Raw genomic sequence first — 22,469 nt, 5'->3', positions numbered from 1 at the left:
TGCGGCTAAGAGTCTATCAAAATTCTGCATTAACTACTAATATAAGTGATCGTGTTACGCTTCCAATTAATTAAATGGTGTGAAACTAAAGTCTAACTTCTAATCTTTCAAATCGTATAACGTTTGAACCGTGTATGTTAGCCTCGGGTTTACCAGAGTTGGCTAAAGGATGCTAACGCCAGTGAATTAGCTGTGAGCTAACTGTATCCGAAATCGGACACTTGGGTCTCCTCGCTGTAAAACAATGGGGGCTTTGGAAATTGTGTGAGTTGGAAATATGATGTTTCTGGGAAAGCCAAATATATCACCGTTATCAACCATCGTTATCAACACACCCTGAGTGTACTTATGTCCTTCACAATAAAATACAGTACAGTAAAAATAAAGATGTTGTTAGAGCCATTTATATCTGTGTCAAGGTCATTCCCCGATTGCCACAGTAGGTGTCGTACTGGACAACAGCATGTGTAAATGTATAAGTAGAGGAAGAGGTAATTACTACTCAGGTGTGCTGCTTACCGGGAGAAGCACACAGTTTTTGACTGCCGGCTAACCTTTAAGCCTTTTTATTTGTTTTATGCCAGTTACTGATGTAAGTGTGTGTATAGCAAAAGCTGTAGTGATACATGATAGTAAATAAATACGTCTTAAGCACAAGTTTCACAGATGTTTGATTGACTACATGGAGCCGCTGCATGACGACGCGTCAACTACGTATCCTTGTACCAGCCCCTCATTGTGGCTTAGGTTTTTTTGTTTTGTCGAAATCAAGTCACTACAGATGTACTTTTAAAATCTTCGCCTGAGTGTCGCCCAATCGTTCTTACTGCTTTTTCTCATCAGAGTTACTTTCGTATTATAATTTGACATGTGAATCTCCATGTACATAAATTTAATTTCACACGTAGATTGTTAAATATGTATAAATCCATTATACCTCCACTGGTAGTGGCGATCTTATTCGAAATTACCGTGAAAACATCGGAAAGTGTGACATTGCAGATGTGTCCGATTTGGGATACAGTCTCTATAAATAGTGCTGATACAACCCAGATACAGAAAAAACTTGGGACATCATGTAAAACATCAATAAAAACTAGAATGCATCAAATTCAGAGTGTATAGGCAAATATTGTACTTTTTACTCCACTACATTTAGCTGCCAGATTTCGTTTACTTTTAGTTACTTTTCAGGTCGAGATTTAACATTAAAAACACGATCAATTTACAGTGATCAGACTTTTTTTTTTAATCAAACCTAGTTAAAATGAATCCTATCTTTACTAAATTAAAACTCATAATACATAATAGATCAATTCACGTAATCGAAAATAAAAAAATATAAAACAATTTGCATGACGAGTACTTTTACTTTTGCTACTTTAAGTACATTTTGATGCTGATACTTTTGTACTTTTCCTTTAGTAACTTTTTGAATACAGGCCTTTTACTTGAAGAGGAGTATTTTCACAGTGTGATATTAGTACTTTTACTTAAGTAAGGGATCTGAATACTTTTTTCACCACTGGTGAAAAGTCTCACCACTTGATGAGTTTATATTATGCTGGGTATTTTCATCTGTAATTGTGCACCATCATTTATAAGTCTGTTTATATTTAGTTTTAATATTCTGCATGTGTAAAGTAACTAAAGCAGTCAGATAAATTAAATGAGATGTAGGCTATTGGAGTACAAGTATAATGTAAAGTAAAAGTACCTCTAGTTGTCCTTCTGTACAGGAGTTAATGGAGCAGCAGGTTATTTGTCTCATCATGTTGTCAGGGCCGGTTCTAGCCCATTGGCTGCCCTAGGCGATATTGAGATTTTGCGCCCCCCTCAAAAAACGATTTTGTTGCCTGTGAAAGACAGCTTGTGGATTAAGCTAGCAGGCTAAACGATAGCCCACAAGCATTCTAGAAATAGCTAATGCTAGCGGAGTAATGTTATGCAGTGATAGCTAGCTTCTAATGAAACGTCAACCATGAACAGTGAAAGAAAACACAATTTTAATTAAACTTTAGAACTAATGTCTGAGATGAAAATACATACCTCTATACTGTGCTTTCTTCTCCTCCTCCTCTTTTCTTCGTTTTCGCCCCTGTGCACCAGACAGTTTGGTCCTTTTCATTTTGCTAGTTGACCTTCTACGACCGTTAGCGTGATCTAGTTCTAGTGTTTTGTGACTTGCAACTGCATCGTCATGACGAGTGACGACACCCATGCGCGTATCATATTTTATATAATATAATATTATATTTTCATTCGAAATATGGGTTGGGGCATGTTCATTTCATTCAATGAGGGTTTTATTGCCCATGCTTTTTAAAAAATGTTTTGTTAATCAATGTTGTTAAAACAAAGATGTATGCTTAAGGGCGCAACAAGGGGGTGCCCCCTGCCAATCTGGCGCCCTAGGCAGCCGCCTTGGTGGCCTGTAGGAATAACCGGCCCTGCATGTTGTTGTCCTTTATTTAACAGGAAGTGTGTGAGAGCAGCAGGTTTGACTCTGTACAGCAGAATGAACCGAAGGAGAAGAAGAAACAGTTGACTGATGACAGGACGCCAGCTGATGATGACCCACCGCTCCTGATCCACGGTCTGAGTGTGGAGCGTTACAGAGAAATCTATCACTCCGTGCTGCAGCCGCCTGTCCTCGCTGCTCTGTCGACCGCAAAGAAGTCGGTAAGACATCTAACTGTCCTCGTCAGTCTCCTCCATGGGTGTGTATAAGAACTGGACGGTTGAAGATTGGCACCTCTTCAGTCCAGTTAGAACTTCTAACTTTGTAACCAAATTACAAAATGAGTCTACAATTCTAAAAGAGCCACATCAAGAGGACTAAAAGGCTGTAAAATGTTAAATAAATATCATTTAAAGTTTATAGTGATAATGCAATGAGTACCAGCCAATTACAGCTCACTATAGGGTTTAAAAGGAAGGGGAATTTAGCTGTAATACCACAGGTGACCACTGGGGAAAATTGGCTGAGCTGCACTGTATCCAGTTCATATTACACATCCATGATTTCCACCAGCAGCTGCTGACCTTTGACCTGAGCTGCTCTCACCTCAATACTCACATTTTTACTTAACGTTTTTACAAAGTATCTGTTTTGTTCTCTTTGGTGCCTCCTGTGGTGTACAGCAGTAATTGCTGCTGTGACAATTTTTTCGTCATCACACATAAAAACATCCCTGAATATGACTATAATAATAATTATCTGTTTCCAAGTCATTATTCCTGTTTTCCTAAGTAACATATTCAGATTCAGACAAATCTCTTTTTACTGCACTTTTTTTTTTTTTTTATAGTAAAAGTACTTTCCACCGATGCCTTTGTGCTGACTACTGTGGTATAATGATAAAATAACCTCAGATCAGTCAGAGAAGAGATCAAGAGATGACTCAGAAACCTAACAGCGCTAACAGGAGGCTCAGAGTGGAAAATGATGATTTACATGCACTTAACTAAATGTGTTTGTTTACATCAGGGTGAGGAGCTGCATGCTTTTAATTTATATTTAATTATATTTTACTCACAAATATCTGTTCTGGATCTAACTACATACAAAAATCCATGTGTTATTTTAATACAATTTTAAATATTATTAATATTATTATTATTATTATTATTATTATTATTAATAATAATAATAATAATAATAATAATAAAAATAAAAATAAAAATAAAAATAATAGAAATGAAATAAAATAAAATAAAAATTAAATAGGATACAATGTAATAAAATAAAATAAGATTAAAAATAATTTTAAAAAATGAAATAAAATGAAATAAAATGAAATAAAATAAAGAATAAAATAAAGTAAAGTAAAGTAAAATAAAATAATAATAATAATAATAATAATAATAATAATAATAATAATAATGTGTCTGTGTTTCCTGCAGCAGTGTAATATCAGACTCATTAAACTTTGATGTGGTCTCATTTTGAAGGATTACGTGTGTCAGGTCCTGGAGCTGAAGCAGCAGCTGTGGACAGCACTGGGTCGGCCGCGCCTGCAGGAGACAGTCGGCGAGGACGGACGGGTGGAGGTCACAGAGATATGTGACCTGACTTGAGATGTTGCTGTTTTTTATTCATGTACAAACTTATAAATAAATCAGTTGTTCGCTGAATTATTCAGAGAGATGATATGAAGCACAGAGAGGAAGCTCAAAAATCTGTCTGGTTAACATCAGGGGTGTATTCCTGGTAGAAGGTTTAACAAGTCTAACCCTGAACTCTGAGTTAATTTACCCTCAGATGGGAAACTCTGAGTTTCCAGTTCCAGTGGTTAGGGTGTTGTTGTTGTTGTTGTTGTTGTTGCTGTTGAAATGTGATGCTCACTGACTCTTATAGAAACATTTCTATTTGCATGTTGTGGTTTTGCAGGCTGACTCATTTTCTCCTGATTTTCATGTTAAACATGTTTCTGATGCCTCCTAAAGCAGGAAACTGCCAATTAACTAAACACTGCCCCTTTGTGGTCAACTAGCATGAAGCTAACTCAGTCTCAGTCATTTTGGAAAAACAAATAATTTAAATTAAAAACAAGGAGAATAACTGGTAAACAAGCAGTCATTCAAAGAGACACAACGAGGGGTAGTCACACATTTAAAGTTAATTTCTAATGACGATGTTTAATGCACATTTACAATGTAAATAAGTAAATAATAATAATAATAAGTAAATAATCAGCAGCTGAATCAGTAATAAATAATAATCAGGTGCATGTTATACATATTTCATTAATTAAAAGTAAACATCAGGCAACATATTCTCATCAGGAGCTTCGTATGATTTCCTACGAAAACAGCTTGATTTGCACTATATCCAACGAAATGTGATGTTTCTTAACATATTAATGCTGTAAATCTGAACCAAAACCACCTCCTTATGGTTAGGAAAAAAGAACAGGGTTAGAATTTAAAAAATCTTCCAACAACAGGACACAAACACTGGTCTCCTGGTTGAAAGAGCAGCCGTTTTAATCCTACCTCTCGCACAGATTTCATTACATCTCCATCAATGGGACCACAATGGAAATAAGCCTTAGGGCTTTATTGTGTCATCCCTGACTATTTTTTATCTATTTATATTATGTATGGCACAGGTTGCTGTTTCATATTTTTTATATCAAGAATGGTCAAATAAAATCAATCAATAAACTGCACATCCCATATCAGCCCAGTTACACATGGATTATTGTAACAGCATTCTATACAGACAACTTTCAACCTTCAAAAACTACAATATGACCAGAACTCATCTGCACGATCCAGCTTATCAACTTCAAAGCCATCAATAACCTTGCTCCCCCCATACCTCATAGAACCCAGATTATTATTATTATTATTATTATTATTATTATTATTATTATTATTATTTTAACCCCTCCCACTCACCTAACAGCCAACTGATGTCACTTTTAACATCACGTTGCTTCATCAGTGGTCATGATTTTCTTGGGATAACTTAGGAAGAATTCCAGTGCGTTACTTTTTGTGGGAAATCATTTGAAGCTGCATGAGGATGTCTCTGAAGATCAGAGACGATCTACTCGGCCTGTGTTTTGGAATTCTGGGTCTGCTGGTCTCTGTTCCAGCAGGCGGCCTGTCTGAAGCGGGACAGGTAGAACGTTGGGCCGATGAACAGGCCGAGGTTGGGGAAGATCAGCAGGGTCTGCAGGACGCAGCACTGGGCAGAACTGATGGAGTCCTGGGATATGACCACAAGCAGGTACGGGACCAGAGCCACCAGCGGAGTGTAGGCAACGACGGACGGCACCATCACAGCCAGGACGTTCTTAAGCGCTCGCCTCTTCAGGGACACACCAGAGCCAGAACCTGAACCTTCGCCTGGGCCGCTCTGACACAGCACCCACACGATGCCCAGCAGGCACAGCACCATGACCAGGAACAGCAGCGAGATGGTGATGGACATGGACAGAGCCATGGTGAACATCTGGACGAAGTACCCCAGCAGGGCCACGGTCAGCGTCAGGACCCAGGCACCTGCACACAGGACCGCCCGGTACTCCCACCGGCCCAGCCTCATGTAGGTGACGGGCCGCGCCGCCGCCATGTATCGCTCCAAACACATGAAGGTCAGCAGCAGCGGGCAGCCGAACATGTTCAGAGCAAAGAGCGCTTCACGGACGGAGTGGATCATGTGATCGGTCTTGTGCAGGGCCGTGTACACGTCCAGAGGCAGACAGAGACAGTAGAGCACGTCCATAATGGACACGTTGAGTCCCAACACCTCCGACGCCGTCATGGCCGACTTCCTCTTCAGCAGCAGCCACATCAAACCAGCGTTAGCCGGAAGCGCTGTCGCCAGGACGATGAGCTTCACCACTAACCAGCCCAGATTATCAGTTTCCAGCTTACAGTGGGTCATCATCTCTGTGTAGCTGTTCATGGAGAACAGCAGAGACATTAAGAAGCCTGGCTGGTGACCGTGGCTCAGAGAGCTGTTGGTGCTAAAGTTTGCTTCGCTGACGGACGATGGAGCTGAAGACGTGCTGCTGTTTCCCATTTTAGACGAGTCTGAGGATAGAGGACACATTTATTAATGAATATCTAATCATTCGTTCTTTGATTTATACTCATGTAGAGGGCAGCATTTAGAGCAGTGGTGGAAGAAGTATTTAGATCCTTTACTTAAGGAAAAGTACTAATACCATACTGTAGTTAAAGTACAAAAGTGTCAGGATCAAAATAGTAAAGTATCAAAAATTAAAGTACTCATTATGCAGAATGGACCTACATACAGATTGTTTATATATTCTAAATATATTATTGGATTAATATTATGACGCATTTATGTAAGCAGCATTTCACTGTTGTCCAGATAGGGCTCATTTAAACTACTATAACTATACTGTTATGAGGTTTAATCAAAAAAATGTCCAATCACTTTAAATTGATCATGTTTTCTATGTTAAATATTGATGTGAAAACTAAAGCTGTCAGCTAAATGAAGTGGAGTAAAAAAGTACAATATTTGCCTCTAAATGTAGTGAAGTAGAAGTATAAAGTTACATAAAATGGAAATACTCAAGTAAAGTACAATTAGCTCAAAATTGTACTTAAGTTCAGTTCTTGAGTAAATGTAGTTTCCACCACTGGTTTATAGCTTTCAATCCGCAGTGCGTTGAAGATGTTTTATGATCCACAAATCTGTCGCTAATATTTAGAAACAGTCGCTTTTAAAATGTGTTTAACCACCTGAAGTGAATCCACACGACATGTTAAAAAATGTATGTAACATGTTCGTTTGATTTCCTGTGAAATTAAAAAATCTATTTTAAATATAAAGTAATGTTGGAAGTAATGTTATGAAAGGCTCCAAAACCACCTGTTTGCTTAAAAGAACTATTTCCATGGGGGGAGAGGAGATTTACATAAAATCTGAATACTTTCACCTGAAACTCACAAACAGTCAGAGCTCTGTTTCTCCCTCAATATGTTTTTCTTTTTCTTCTTCTTCTCCTTTTTTTTTTTTTTTTTTTTACATAAACAGAAAAATCTAACATACAAAAACTTGCAGTAAAAAAAAAACAATCAGAAGATTTGACATCAGAAAATATGGTTCTAAATACTCCAAAATAAAAATTTCAATGTCATAATTTCCCATTCAAAGACAAATTTTGAATTGAAATTGTGAATTGAAAACAGGATAACAAGCTGAAACACACAGACTGTTACTGAAACACACTGGAAAACTGGCTTACATAAGTGTGGAGTTACTGTTGTTCTTCAATATGAAACAGAACAGTTTCTGAGAGAAAAACTCTTCACACTGCAATCAGAACATGTTTACCTGCACGTAAAATACAATTATGATTACAAAATGTTTATATTGTGGAACAAAAAATGTATTTTGTTTGTTTACAAATCCAAATATCGGTATTCAGTTTTCAAGCTGTCACTCGAGAATCAATCGAGACAGTCCAATAGAGATGTCCTGCCCACCAGGTTCAGCTCAACAGGAAACAAAAAAAGTTTTTAATCCAGAATAATTCACTTTTATGAATATTTTATTTAAGATGAAACATTTCTTTTGTTTGCAGTTTTGATAGTTTTGCTCTTAAATCTGCTCTTTTTCCCCCACAATAAAGACAGAAAAGTAACTGGATTATTGATTATTAATAATGTGTAATATTTGTTATAAACACAAGAACAAATGATCATAAAGTAAACTGACAGGATTTTAAATTGTGTGTTGATTGAGACAAACTGTACCTCAGTATGAACTGACCTTCAGGACGAAGTTGAAGATGAAGATGTGTGTTGCTCAGCGACGACTCTCTGTCCTATTTATCGTCTTCACGCTTTATGGAGACGCAGTGTCCCACAGGATGTTTGCATACAGAGTTTGTAAGAAAAAAGGACTCTTTGTTTCCTGGAATGCAAAATCTGTGTGGATGAACACCTGACATTTTCAGATAATTTACATCCTCTGAGTGTGTTTAGCTGAAGCTCAGTGAATCTGTGTGACACTCAGACACAAATGATCTCCCAACAGGTCGTTTGAGTGTGATTTATCTAATTTCCAGTAAATGTGCTTTTAGAATGCATGTTTTTGAAATAAATAACCTGTCAGGTGAACACCAGTATGGAGACATGCTGAGCACCATAAAAGAGCAAATATTAAGAATAATAGTTGCAGGTAGAACACATAGAGATTCTAGACATTCTTTACGAAAACAACAAGTATTTCATTAACAAGAAACATTTTCAATCTCCTATTTTATAACCATTAAAACCAACAAAACATTATTTTATTGAAACCACAGGGACCGCTGTAAACTGTTATGATGCATTATAATGTGATAATAAGTTACAATCAGTGGTGGAATGTAACTAAGTACATTTACTCAAGTACTGTACTTAAGTACAATTTTGAGGTACTTGTACTTTACTTGAGTATTTCCATTTTATGCATCTTTATACTTCTTCACTACATTTAGAGGTAAATATCATATTTTTTACTCCACTACATTTAGCTGACAGCTTTAGTTACTTTTCAGGTCGAGATTAAACATAAAAAACATGATCAATTTAAAGTGATTAGACTTTTTTTTATTTTTTATTAAACCTCATAACAGTATATTAAGTAATTAAAATTAGCCCTATCTTGAGAAAATTCAAATGCTGCTCACATAAATGCATCAATAGCAATAATCCTTTAATATATTTAGAATATATAAAACAATCTGAGTGGGTCCATTCTGCATAACGAGTACTTTTACTTTTGATACTTTCAGTACTTTTACTTATAAGTAGGGGATCTGAATACTTTTTCCACCACTGGCTACAATAAGGAGTCATTGTTTGCTTTCAGTGACGGAAATACAAAAAAACAAACCTCAGTGTCACATTGTGTGTTTGGCTGAAAACATCTTGCTACGCTTGTGGCAAAAATAATTCCTGTGTGTCTCGTTTGGAGAAAAATTACGAGATAAAGAAGATCAATAATGATAATAATAATAATAATAATAATAACTCGAAAATTTCCTCTGGGGAAATTCTGAAAGGGCCACGGGGTCTACTGCCGGTGTGTGTACACTGATGAGATTCTTCAGAGATTTCAAACTATGCCCTTTAACCTCAAAATGCGTGTGTGTGTGTGTGTGTGTGTGTGTGTAATTAAAATCACATAAAGTTACCTGTGTGTGTGTAATTAAAATCACATAAAGTTACCTGTGTGTGTGTGTGCGCGCGTGCGTGTGTTTGAAGCATGTGTATGCATGTGTGAGGAGTGTGCGCACTTATGCGCGTGTGTGTGTATCTGTAACTGTAAGATCAAAGGCAATCAGATCAAAGCAATCAACAGAATTAACTGACACCTGCCAATGTCCTGGAAGAGTGACAGCAGCCAGAGGTGGACAGACTTTCTGGCCTCGAACAGAAAGCATTTTTGGCAAAACCATAATAGCTATCATTGATCCGACTTCACTTTGAGCGTCCTGAGTTCTTCCTGAACGTCTACATATGGTTTTTTTTAAGAAAAATGAAAAAATAGCTTTGTTAGAGTGATCTAAAAAAACTGTTACATATCCCTTTTTTAGAAATCTTCCTGCGTTTTTAATATAGGAGCCAATGAGGCTGTTGGTGCGTGTTGGTGGTGCATCTCTGCGTCGTACGCCCAAACTATAACTCTGACAGCTTTACCAGAGGATTGTGAGAGAGAAGACAAATTTTCCTACGTTTCCATGTACAAATTATTTCTGTAGAGTGGAATTTGAGGCCTGGAGCGCAGTTTTCAAATTTATTATTTGACAGTTTTTACTCTCCCTCTACACTCTGGCGATGATGTCACACACTGTGACACGAACATTCCATACAATACACACCCATTATAATCTCAGAATTTCTCCAAAAATGATCATGGTCATTGAACAGGGATTGATAAAAAACTATGACCTATCGAAATGTGGATTAATACACCGATACACAAGACTTGTGCCTACTGTTTAAAGTTTAAATGGAGTCTCTAGGTGAAATTATGCCGGAGAAGTAGATGTTTAAAAATCTCCAATGATTGTTCTTTTTCGCAAATTTTTTGTCAGCCGTCCCATTCATTTCAATGCAAAATTTTGGGCAGTTTTTTGCGAGTTACGTTGCGAAAAATTCGTATTCTGTAGAGAAAAGTAATAGCACACCGATCCCGATCACTGGTCCCTACAGCTATTGCTGTATGGGACCAGTGCTCGGTGCGATTGCCCCGAGGCCCTAATAACCAATAATCAGGTTCAACAGATGTTTTTTGTTTTATTCTTGTAACAGACAACAATCAGCACAAAACTAAAGCAACATGACAAACGTCTCTGTTAGTAAATCATCCTTTATAACATTATCACTGGATTATAAACATTTATGACTGCTTTATTACTCAAAATAAGGGATTTATTACACCCAAAACAAACTGCTTATATCTGATCAATACTATGTTATTAACATTAATAAAGCTTTGACTGACAGCGTATAACTCCTTTATAACAACAAGACCTTCATGTTATTATTTACAAGTTTTTGTTACAGACAGGTACTACTGACATTTTAACCAATCAGAGCTCAAGTGTACTCAGTTGTACAGGTGTGTAGGTGTGTCTCAGGTGTGTCTCAGATGTACAGGTGTGTCACAAGTGTACTCAGGTGCACAAGTGGGTCTCAGGTGTGTCTCAGGTATACAGGCATGTCTCAGGTGTGTCTCAGGTGTGTCTCAGGTGTATAGGTGTGTCTCAGGTGTGTCTCAGGCGTATAGGTGTGTCTCAGGGTGTGTCTCAGGCGTATAGGCGTGTCTCGGGTGTGTCTCAGGTGTATAGGTGTGTCTCAGGTGTGTCTTGGATGTACAGGTGTGTCTCAGGTGTGTCTCAGGTGTATAGGTGTGTCTCGGATGTACAGGTGTGTCTCAGGTGTGTCTCAGGTGTATAGGTGTGTCTCAGATGTGTCTCAGGTGTGTCTCAGGTGTATAGGTGTGTCTTGGATGTACAGGTGTGTCTCAGGTGTGTCTCAGGTGTATAGGTGGCTCTCAGGAGTACAAGTGTGTCTCAGGTGTACTCAGGTGTACAGGTGTGTCTCGGGTGTGCAGGTGTGTCTCAGGTGTGTCTCAGGTGTATGGGTGGCTCCCAGGTGTACAAGTGTGTCTCAGCTGTACTCAGGAGTACAGGTGTGTCTCGGGTGTACTCAGGTGTACAGGTGTGTCTCAGATGTGTCTCAGATGTGTCTCAGGTGTGTCTCAGGTGTACAGATGTGTATGTGTATCTCTGGTGTACTCAGGTGTACAAGTGTGTCTCAAGTGTGTCTCAGGTGTGTCTCAGATGTGTCTCAGGTTTACAGGTGTGTCTCAGATGTGTCTCAGGTGTGTCTCAGATGTACAGATGTGTATGTGTATCTCTCGTGTACTCAGGTTTACAGATGTGTCTAAGGTGTACAGGTGTGTCTCAGGTGTGTCTCAGATGTGTCTCAGCTGTACAGGTGTGTCTCAGATGTGTGTCTCAGGTGTACAGGTGTGTCTCAGGCGTGTCTCAGGTGTCTCAGGTGAGGCAGGTCAGATGCCCATGTAGGTGTTCATCTTGCCCAGGGCGTCACAGACGGTGTTGAGGTCGCTGCGCAGGTCCTGCACCACGTTCTCGATGCCGCGTGTGTCTTTGAGCAGGTCGATGCTCTGTGTGTACGGGTTGTAGTACACAGAGAACGGCCGCTTTATCGTCTTTGCAAAATCCCTGACAGAGAGGGGACACAGCAGGTGACACATCAGGTGACAGAGTACAGGAGCTGATTTAGGACTTGTCATCATTTAACTTGAATTTGATCTTTCCTCTGACTCTGCAGCAGGAAGTGAACAACCTGTAACTTCAGCTTTGTCCTCTGGTTCTGGACCTGCTTTAGTTCCTGCCTCTTTTCCTCTATGTAGTTCTGGTTCTGGTGTTCAGGTCCGGAACTGACCCGAGACAATGTGTTGGATCTCTATGTTTTATTTCCTGCTGAATATAACTGACAGTCTGTTCTCTAACAGATGTCTCACCAACTGGAGAAGCAGGAAGTTTTATTTTGACGGGGCAGAGAGAGAGAGAGAATGCTGACAGCCATCTGTTCATCTGATCGATCTGATGTTCAACAAAAAATCAGCTCCACTCCTTTGGTGGACACTTTGACAGGAGAAGACAGGAAATGGAACTTGAGACCAAGTAGCTGCTGATCTACAGAAAATAGCTCCAACTTTCTTTTCTCTTAACTTTTAAACACATTTCTTCAAAATCTGAACTAACATTTTACAAATACACAATTCATTTTCAAAATTCAGATTGATAATACTTGTTTGTTTGTTTGTTTTGTTTGTTTGTTAGTGGTTCACCTCATCTTCTCTTTGGCCTCCTCAAAGCTCTCGGACACGAAGTAAACATCCTGGAAGGTGGTGATGAGACACTCCTGATTACAGGTTGTCTTCGGGTCGAACATCTTAACACAGGCCTGACCTGACAGTGCATGCTGGGGGAAAAAAGCAGAAACATATTTTTAATAAAAACTTACAGCTGCAGTTTACCTTGTTTATATAATTTATTTATTTTTATTTATTATTGCAGTTAGCGTCTGCTAAACAATCTGATCTTGTTGTTGTTGCCTTGTCTAATTGTGCTGATGTTGAAAAGAAAATGGCACATTTTTTTCTTTTTTTCCTAATTTCCAAAGTTAATTGTTAATGTTAATAATTGTGTGAGTGTGTGTTACCCTCAGCTCTCCTATAGACGACAGTAAACCTGCTCCATACGCTCTCAGCTGACCGTCCTGTTTGCAGAGTCCAAACTCGATGGTGAAGAAATAACACTAATGACACACAGACACATAGAGAGAGGTAGTCAGAGAATCACACACAGTATATATACCGACTTACTATACAACAGAGTTAGTCAGTATATATTTTTTTACAACAGAGTCAGTCAGGAGAATAATACAAATATACTTCATACAGCAGAGTGCAGTAGAACACAACTCATCTCAGTCGGCTCAGCAGCCAATCAGACAACCGTTTGCCTACACCATGAAATATCAGAGGACACAGAGAGCCATCTTTGAACCCCCAGAACCCGCAGCAGAGACTCACCGTGGCCAGTTTCTGAACATCTTCATCAGACGCTCCGAGAGAGGCGAGACCGATCTCCTGAGAGAACTGAGCGAACTTTGGATCAGCCAGCAGCGGGACATGTCCCAGCAGCTCGTGACATGTGTCCCTGCAGAGACATCAACATAATAATATACTGTAGTAATAATAATAATAATAATAATAATAATAATAAGATAGGGTGTAACCTGACCTCTGAGAGGACTCGGACAGAAGCTCTGAGCAGACCAGTTGAGTCTGGAGAATCAGCTTCCATGGTAGTGTGTGTGTGTGTGTGTGTGTGTGTGTGTGTGTGTGTGTGTGTGTGTGTGTGTGTATGTGTGTGTGTACTCACGGCTCAGGTGTGTACAGTGGGTCCGTGCTGTGTCTGACGTACTGCGTGCAGTTAAACACTCTGTAGGCCAAACCAGCCAGGAAGTCTCTGGGAGACAGGTAACCTGCTACAGGACGCACCGTGAAGCCCGACCGCTCTGTAGCACACAGTCAGCAGTTTGTTAATAACTCATTTACATATTTAAATTTAGGCAGAACATTTCAGAAAAGAAAAAAAAAAACGAAAACACATTGTCGTGATTTGAAAAATCAGTTGCAAAAAACTGTTTGTTCATAGTAATAAACCCTGTATGCCTCTGACCCTTACTTTACACTCATTAGTCCCTAACATTAAACAAAATTCCAGGAAAACTACTATTTCTTGGCCCCCGGGGTCCCTTAAAATCCATTCCTGGTTTCTACAGAGAGCCCCTTTTGGCCACTCGATATGGGCAGGCAAGCAGGCCCCGGTTGCTTTTGGTTTGGGAGCTGTAATTTTCTAATTTTTCGGCGAATATTGTGCTATGTGCCCTTCATCCACAGGGAGGAACCGTTTCAATAGGGTATTGTCATTGGACGCCACTCCAAGGAACACCAGTTGCATGAACTGTACAAAGGTTGTCCAAAGGGTCTCCAAAGTCCTTTTTGAGGACACAACTAGACAGTGTTTAGGGAGAGGAGGCTGAAACTTGCAACCTCTCCTCAGTGGGGCCAGGCCAACACATCTACCAAGTTTGAGCCAATTTGGAGAAAGTGAAATGTTGTCAAAGTTTCTCCAATCACCTTCATTTTCACAGCATTGAATCCTGATGCTGAGAACTAGTGTTCTATGAAATGGTTAGGCATAACAGTGTTCGGGATAGGAGGCTGAAACTTGCAAAATTTTCTCAGTGGGGCCAGACCAACACACCTGCCAATCTGGAGAAATCTTTCATCAAAACCAGACAGAGCTTTGACAAGACAGCAGACCTTGTTTTTCTTTCTGGGACGTTTCTTTTGTTTTGGCATATCCGGTGGATAAAAGGGGTTTCTTTATGCACATTGACAATTTTTGTGATTTGAAGTGGACAACAGCTGATCCTGGTGAACATTGGACGCTGGAGCATTTGTGCCACCAGCAGTCCAATAGGCCACCGTCCATATGACATCACTTTGAACGGACGTAATTTTGGACTTTGTGTCCAGTGGCTGGAAACTCCATCCATCCATCCATCCATCCATCCATTTTCATCGACTTATACACGGCCGGGTCACGGGGGCAGAAGGCTAAGCAGGGCATTCCAGGGGGACCCCGTGGCGTTCCCCGGCCAGACGAGAGATATAATCCCTCCACCGTGTTCTGGGTCTTCCTCCTACCAGTTAGACGTGTCTGGAACACCTCTAACGGGAGGCGCCCGGGAGGATCCTTACCAGATGCCCAAACCACATCAGCTGGCTCCTTTCAACAAGAAGGAACATCGTTTCTACTTCGAGCTCCCTCCGGATGTCTGAGCTCCTCACCCTATCTCTAAGGCTGAGCCCATCTACCCTACGGAGGAAACTCATTTCAGCTGCTTGTATCCGTGATCTCATTCTTTCGGTCACTTCCCAAAGCTCATGACCATAGCTGAGGGCTGGAATATAGATGGACCGGTAAATCGACAGCTTTGCCTTCTGGCTCAGCTCCTTCTTCACCACAACGGTCCAGTACAACACCCGCACCAAACCGGCTGCCCAAAGTGCAATTCAAAATTTGTCCACCAAATGCTCAATACCCTAAACCCCCGATCACCTTTAGGCTATCAGATAAATCTCTCTAAAAGTGTAATTAATTCCATCCCAGAGGAGCTGAAACATGGGGACAGACCTCTGAGGAACAGGGACACGTCCTCCAGCTGGGGGATGTTGTCCTCTCTGTAGCCACAGTGTTTGCTGAGCAGCGGCAGGTTCTTCAGGTATTCTCTGCAGGCGTGAGTCGGGTACAGAGCCGTCAGCTCTTTGAACACAACACCCCATGTCCTCACCTCCTCTGCACTATACTCGATACGAGGGATGGGCTGTCCACTGGGGACGCACAGAGACACACAGACAAACAGACACATTAATGATTAATATTATTTAACTGTGAAGAGATGGTGTTTATAGTTTATTTTCTGGCCAAACATATAGTTCATCAGTCTGACCAGCTGACTGTCTCTTGAATTCTGTCTGAATTAAGTTAATATTAAGTTTTAAAACATGAATTTATAAAAACATGAAGTAATAAACCATGAATTTATAAAAACATCAAGTAATAAGACATGAAGAGATTAAAACAATTTTCATCAGAAGACAAACTGAGAAACTCACAATTTATAATTCATGGCTACTTCAACAAAATATTTCCTCCTCTGGCGGTAAACTGCATCCTTAAAGCCCTGAGGACAAGAGGACAGGAGGACAGAGGACAAGGGACAGAACACAGGAGACATCTTTCAGTTAAAAACTGCATTTTTTAGACAGATTCCAGTGTTTTGCAGCTTTTTTATTTCCTAATAGAGTAAAAAGCATTTTGTTGTTTGTGAGAAAAACTGTTTTCAAGTTTAATTATTTGAGTTTAAATGTTATTATTGTGTAAAGATTCATCACTTTTTCTTTTGATCATGTTTGTAACTCTTTTGCTTTGTTTGTTGAAGAAAACCTGCAAAAGAGATTCTCAGAGTCAGTTACTGCGGCAACTCAGCCAGAGTTAAAGTTATCCCTCATTTCTGGGTTAACATATTTAGGGTTTTCACAAAACCCTGTTTCTGTAAATATTTTGCCCTGTGCTGGACAAACATAAATATATTTATAATATTTGTTTGGTTACGATATGATATATTATATTATATATAGATAATAGTCTCACAGGATGGTCAGCATCCAGTTCTGATCCGTACATCAGCACTCTGTGAGAGCACTGATCCAACTCTGAGATCTTCATTGGAAACCAGGGGACATCGTCTCCGTCTGTCAACAACAACAACAACAACAACAACAAGAACAACAACAAACAACAAACAACAAACAACAAATCAAAACTATTTCTTCATCAAACTTCAGTAACAATGACGTAAACACACATGATTATTATAAAAGGTTTTGTTCCCCTAATTCATTTTGGTCTAAAATAATGAAATATATCAGAACTAAAATAAAAACATGGAAATGATTATTGTGTCTCTGAAGAAGCTTCTGATCATCCAACATGTTTTATTCTTAGCAGAATATTTAGTGAGAAGAAAGTAGAACCTTTAAATGATGAAGTTATGTCCCAAAAGTAGTTGTGGCAGTTTTGGGGTTGATAACATTTGTCACACAGATTTGGTGCTAAATTTAACCATTGACTACTAGAGAATTAATAAAATATTGAAAAATCCCTCCAGAATCCTACAGAAAGATACCAAGACCTCGAGGAACACCAGAGAAAAAGCCATGCTGTGATTTGGTTTCAAAAACTTTTGACACATTGTAGATTTCTGTATTTTTTGGGCGATTGTGTGATGAGCTATGGTGTTGAGCAGTGTTGCCTGCTGAGAAGCCCACTTATTGTCAATATAGTGTGAAAAACCATCCACCCTCTGAATGCTCTAGGTCTCTAGTTTGTGGTTCTAAATTTTCATGAGGCTGTGATTATCCTAGAGGTCACAACAGCTCATTTTGTACACTGAGCTCAAGTTTCACTGACTAACATCATCACACATGAATAAATGGGGCTCACTGAATCCACAAGAGTCTCTACTTTCCAGTCATACCCGATTAATGCAACTCCTTGTTTAGGGACCCTTTGTAAATGGACATTTCAGTTCTTTCCTCGTTAAAATTTAGCTGAATTCTGGAGCGTTATTTAACCTTCCTAACCCTGACCTATCAGATATTAGAGTGCTGTTACGGTTCAGGTGTTGTTACCTGCCTCGGCTGACCACAGGTGAGCAGGTGTGTTGAAGGAGATGATGTTGACGTGGTCTTTGAGGAGCTCCAGCAGCTCGTTGAACTCTTTCTTGCTGCAGTTGCAGTCAGCGAAGATCTCCACCTCGTTCGGGACGCGCTTTGACATCCGAGACTCGATGTGGCTCAGGTTGACCTGCTTCTCCTGCCGGATGGGAGGCAGACAGAGTTAAAGGTCAGACGTCAATTATACATAATCATTGATCAATAAGTAACAGGAGGCGGTTATCTGACCTGGAAGAGTCGCAGGGCTTTGACCAGACAGCCCACCTCGTTCTTCAGAGAGAACACCACCGCCGTCTTCCCACAATCCTCAGCGCACTCTTTGTCCGGCGTCTCACTGATGGGACAGAAGGATGGACGCCTCGACTGGACGTCAACAACAACAATGACAACAACACACACACACACACACACCACACACACACACACACACAGTGTAAATAGACAAACATCCTGTTAAGATCAGATCTGACTCTGACAGAAGTGAAACAATTAGCTGCATAATATTTAAACATTTTTCTGTTCAGAGTTTTGTTCTTCTTAAAAAATAAATATTATATTATCTATGTCATATACCACTTATACTATACTATGTATATCTCTGCATATATTTTAATATATTTATTCATTGATGTTCATACTAAGACATGCAACAACTTATTAAACCTATTTAACATGCTAAAATATGTTGTCTCCAATGTGCAATATCTGTAAAATGCAAAGAACTTTCAGGAAATCAAACAAACACAAAAACTATATATTAATAATAAATGCCAAAAAGCAGAAATTATGTATAGAATGTGTATAGAATGTATATGTCTATTTTTTTTATATTATTATTCTGTCTTCTATATCTATGTGTCTGTATCTTGAGCTGCTGTGACAACTAAATTTCCCAACTGCAATATTTTCATATCTTAAGTCATATCTTATCTTACCTCATGTTATCTTATATTAAACAATCAGCCGTCTCACTGCACTTCATAACATTACTTTAATAAAGAAGAAGAAGAAGAAGAAGAAGAAGAAGAAGAACAACAACAACAACAACAACAACATTTTGTGAGTGTCCAGATACTCCTGAGATATCCCTTTCATGAGACTGGGATGGACAAACCGAAAAACATAAATTCATAAAATATACTTGAATAAAATATTGTTTTAACTGAAGAACATGAGGCATATTTTATCATCAGAAATCTAAAACCTACAGCTTAATATTTTCGCCTATGTTTTCTGTTGGTCATGAAGTTTTATATGATTTTTATCTTGAGTAAATCAGATTTATTTATATATTAAATCAGGTTTTGTTTGTCTGATTCACAGACAGATGTTTTATGAACAGATATTGTGACATCAGCTGACGGAGTAATAACGGTCAGCATGCAGCTGATTTGTGTTGACAGTCTGTTATCAGAAGTTAAATATCCTCTTGCAGGTCAAACATGAGAACGTGACAAGAACTCGTCCAACAGCGACAGATATTAAAACCACTGAACAAATATTAAAAACACACTGCTGCTTCTATTTATGCACATTAACTATATTTATACACGTAAAACCGTCTACAGACTCTTTACTTTTACATTTTAATTATTGCTGTTTGTGTTGTAAGCTTTTATTAATTTGTTTATATTCTCTTATATAGGTCTGTTTTTATTTAATCTCTTTGTTGTAATGAATAAACTTTATAAATCTAAATACAAACATACACAAAAACAAACAAAAAAACAAATACATGTTTCGTCATGAAACCAAGTTTTGCCGCTGATCAGCTGAATTTATTTAACAGTTTAGTAAGATTAAAATCCATTGAAACTGATGTTTCAATAAATATTTAACTGATATTTAATTTGATATATCTGTTCCATATTTTTATTCTCATCAACTGTTTAGTCTGATTTTTTTTTATCACAAGAGACTGAAAACATTTTCAGAAGCTGAAACTGTGAATTTCTGCTTTAATTTTTTAAAAATTGTTTATAAAAATATTTCCTACTTTTGTCAATTAATTAAGTCTACATTTATTTTTAATGTTATGTAATGTAATGTTATTTTTGGTACTACTAATGCATATTAATTTATATGTCTAGTTGTTCAATCTTTAAATTTTGGCAGCTAAATCTAAAATAAATAAATGAATGACTCGATAAACAAAATTATTAGGCCATTAAATAACGAGGACAAAAGTTGCCCAAATTAAAAAATACATTTAAAAAAGCCCTCCATAAATAAATGAATTAATTAATCAATATGACATTTTTTTTATTTGTATGATATTTTTTCTTGATATTTAACATCAAATTACTTTCAGTTGAATCAAAACATGAATATACATACATAAGCATAGGCATATATTTACTGATAAAATGTGACATAAATTGATATTTCTGTTTTATTTCCTTCTTTAGCTATTAGCGTTTATATGAACTCCCCCATTTGTTTATTTACTTTCCTACTTGATTGTTCCTTTTTTATGTTTATTAATTAATTGAGTGTTTTTATTCATTTTAAATTTATTTATTTATTTATTTATTTATTTATTTACGTAAATTAAAATACCTCCTGCACTTCAGTAAATGTATTTTCCATGAACACCTGGATCCATGAAATCAGACAGAAGCGCGTAGAGAACGGGTCAATGTCCTCACCATCTGTCCCCCGGTGTGTCTCTGCTGCTGCTGGTGGAACATGGCTGAGTCCAGGGACAGCCCCCTCCGGGACCAGTACTTGCTGGAGAACATCATCATGGCGGGCTGCATGCGGGGCACCGGTACCGGTGCCTGCTCCAGGCCGGGCTTCATCACATGGGACGAGGCCATGGGGAACCAGTGGGTGTAGGAGTACCAGGGCTCCAGCCTGCTGACTCTGCTGCTCACACTGATGGGACGGAAAGGAATAGATGGCTCCACGCCGGCCCCACACCGCCACGCCTCCTCTTATATACTGACACACTCACACAGATGGGAGGGAGAGGGGCTGAGGAGGTCCCGCCCCTGCTGCTGCAACACTGAAGCTCTCCTAAAACACTTGGCCCTCATTTATCAAACGAACGGACAAAAGAAAGTGGGCGTACAATGGCAACAGTAATTTCTACGCAAGGCTCGGCATTTATCAATTTGGATTAGGGTACGATCAGATCTCACGTCTGGTCTCAGCTCGTGTACGCAAATTTGAGTCAGAGTGAAATCCACACGACGAGTCGGAGAACTGTTATTAGACTATTGTATCGATGACTCGAGCTGATAAGACTACATAATTTATCATTAAAACATCACTAAAGTTGAATAAACCCTGCAAGCGTGAAATTCTTTAAACAGGCTACTAGCCGAGGCTATTAAATGTCGTTGTCTTATGCTATTAAATGTTTACCGTTATCCATTATCAATTTCTAAATAAAGAAAATGTTCAAATAAACTGTCATTAAGTGAAAATCCAGTGTGAAAGGGTCAAAGTTATGAGACAAAACTGGTAAACGTCCTTTTTTTTCCTTCTTTTTTTTAAAAACTTTATTGACACGTTGCCACGGATACGCTCACCTTTTTAGTGACCTGTCAATCAAAAGTAGCCACACCCCAAATCATATGATTCTTTGTCTTCTATTTTCTTCTAAATGGGGCCATTATTTACTCTATTAACATCATATTGTCTTGAAGAATATTTTTTACTAGCGATTGAGACCATAGCGTTATCCTAAAAAAAAATTCAAATCAAGTGAGAAGTTTTCTCATTTTGTATTGAGACAGATAGGACCAAAATGCTTCTGCAACCACTGCTAGCACCCCCTGTTGGAATTTTTGGGAGAAGCAGGCTGAGGCACTTTCTGGTTTGCCTCACTGCGCAGACCTGGAGGATGCCGCCTGGTCTATACACACTGATGAAGGCTGAAATGTTTTTCCTCCAGCCACCAGGGGGAGCAAACAGATGAGTAAAGAACCTCCTCTTGCCACATAATGAAAATATTTTAATCTATATATAAAACAATTTAATTAAATTACTTTAAATAATATTTAACATGTATCTAAAAACATTTAAACATTTAAATCAAAAATGTATTTAAATGCTGATATATTATTCTTGTATTTAAAAAAAATACAACATAGTCACAAATAAGAGGGAAAAAGTATTTCCTAGTTCAGTGGAGATATTTGTAAATCATCAGTATGCCTGTGGGGGCAGCAGAGCACGAAGAAGACAAATTAAAGCTGGAAGCAGCAATAAACATGTTGGGGTTCTGGTGTGCCACTAGACGACACAGCCATTCTTGACTTAGACATTATTTCCTGTGGTAAGGGTTATCAGTTAGAGTTAACCCTCCAAAAATGTCCTCACATTCCAAGAATGTCCTCATTCTGTAGGTGGAAAACTTAAGTTGGCCCTCACACTGATACATGCACAAGAACACACATATACCTTACTCATTCTTCCCAATTTGACATGTAAACAAATGAAAACTCTTCTTCTCTGATTGAGTCTGTACAGCAGCTGGTTACCTTAGCTTAGCATAAAGATTGGAAACAGTAGAAACAGCTAGCTTGGCTTAGCATAGAGACTGGAAACGGGTAATAGCTAGCTTAGC

At 38.7% G+C, this 22,469-nt stretch overlaps 2 protein-coding genes across 2 annotated transcripts; both read right to left on the bottom strand.

Annotated features, from left to right (window-relative positions):
• Positions 1 to 5,557: 5,557 nt before the first annotated feature.
• LOC131973101 (P2Y purinoceptor 8-like) lies at positions 5,558 to 6,538 on the bottom strand. The gene has a single exon (XM_059334952.1). The coding sequence runs from the start codon at positions 6,536 to 6,538 to the stop codon at positions 5,558 to 5,560; it is 981 nt and encodes a 326-aa protein (XP_059190935.1).
• Positions 6,539 to 10,781: 4,243 nt separating this feature from the next.
• Positions 10,782 to 21,028, bottom strand: tph2 (tryptophan hydroxylase 2 (tryptophan 5-monooxygenase)). Its single transcript, XM_059335164.1, has 11 exons — positions 20,542 to 21,028; positions 18,122 to 18,256; positions 17,849 to 18,032; positions 16,809 to 16,909; positions 16,271 to 16,338; positions 15,789 to 15,985; positions 13,965 to 14,100; positions 13,613 to 13,739; positions 13,240 to 13,335; positions 12,866 to 12,999; positions 10,782 to 12,233 (listed from the first exon to the last, which is right to left on the bottom strand). The coding sequence occupies exons 1-11, from the start codon at positions 20,710 to 20,712 to the stop codon at positions 12,059 to 12,061; spliced, it is 1,524 nt and encodes a 507-aa protein (XP_059191147.1). The 5' UTR covers positions 20,713 to 21,028; the 3' UTR covers positions 10,782 to 12,058.
• Positions 21,029 to 22,469: the final 1,441 nt, after the last annotated feature.

This window comes from Centropristis striata, chromosome 6 (genome assembly GCF_030273125.1).
Source record: "Centropristis striata isolate RG_2023a ecotype Rhode Island chromosome 6, C.striata_1.0, whole genome shotgun sequence".
NCBI classification, from domain to species: Eukaryota; Metazoa; Chordata; class Actinopteri; order Perciformes; family Serranidae; genus Centropristis; species Centropristis striata.
The sequence above is the reverse complement of the archived record's forward strand: the minus strand, read 5'-3'. Positions and strand labels throughout refer to the sequence as shown.

Coding starts and splice junctions, on each gene's coding strand:
- LOC131973101 (XM_059334952.1), bottom strand. CDS start 6,538: ATGGGAAACAGCAGCACGTCTTCAGCTCCATCGTCCGTCAGCGAAGCA.
- tph2 (XM_059335164.1), bottom strand. CDS start 20,712: ATGGCCTCGTCCCATGTGATGAAGCCCGGCCTGGAGCAGGCACCGGTA. Junction 13,336..13,612: donor ATGTTCAGAAACTGGCCACG/GTGAGTCTCTGC, acceptor GTGTGTCATTAG/TGTTATTTCTTCACCATCGA. Junction 12,234..12,865: donor GAGGCCAAAGAGAAGATGAG/GTGAACCACTAA, acceptor CCTCTCTGTCAG/GGATTTTGCAAAGACGATAA.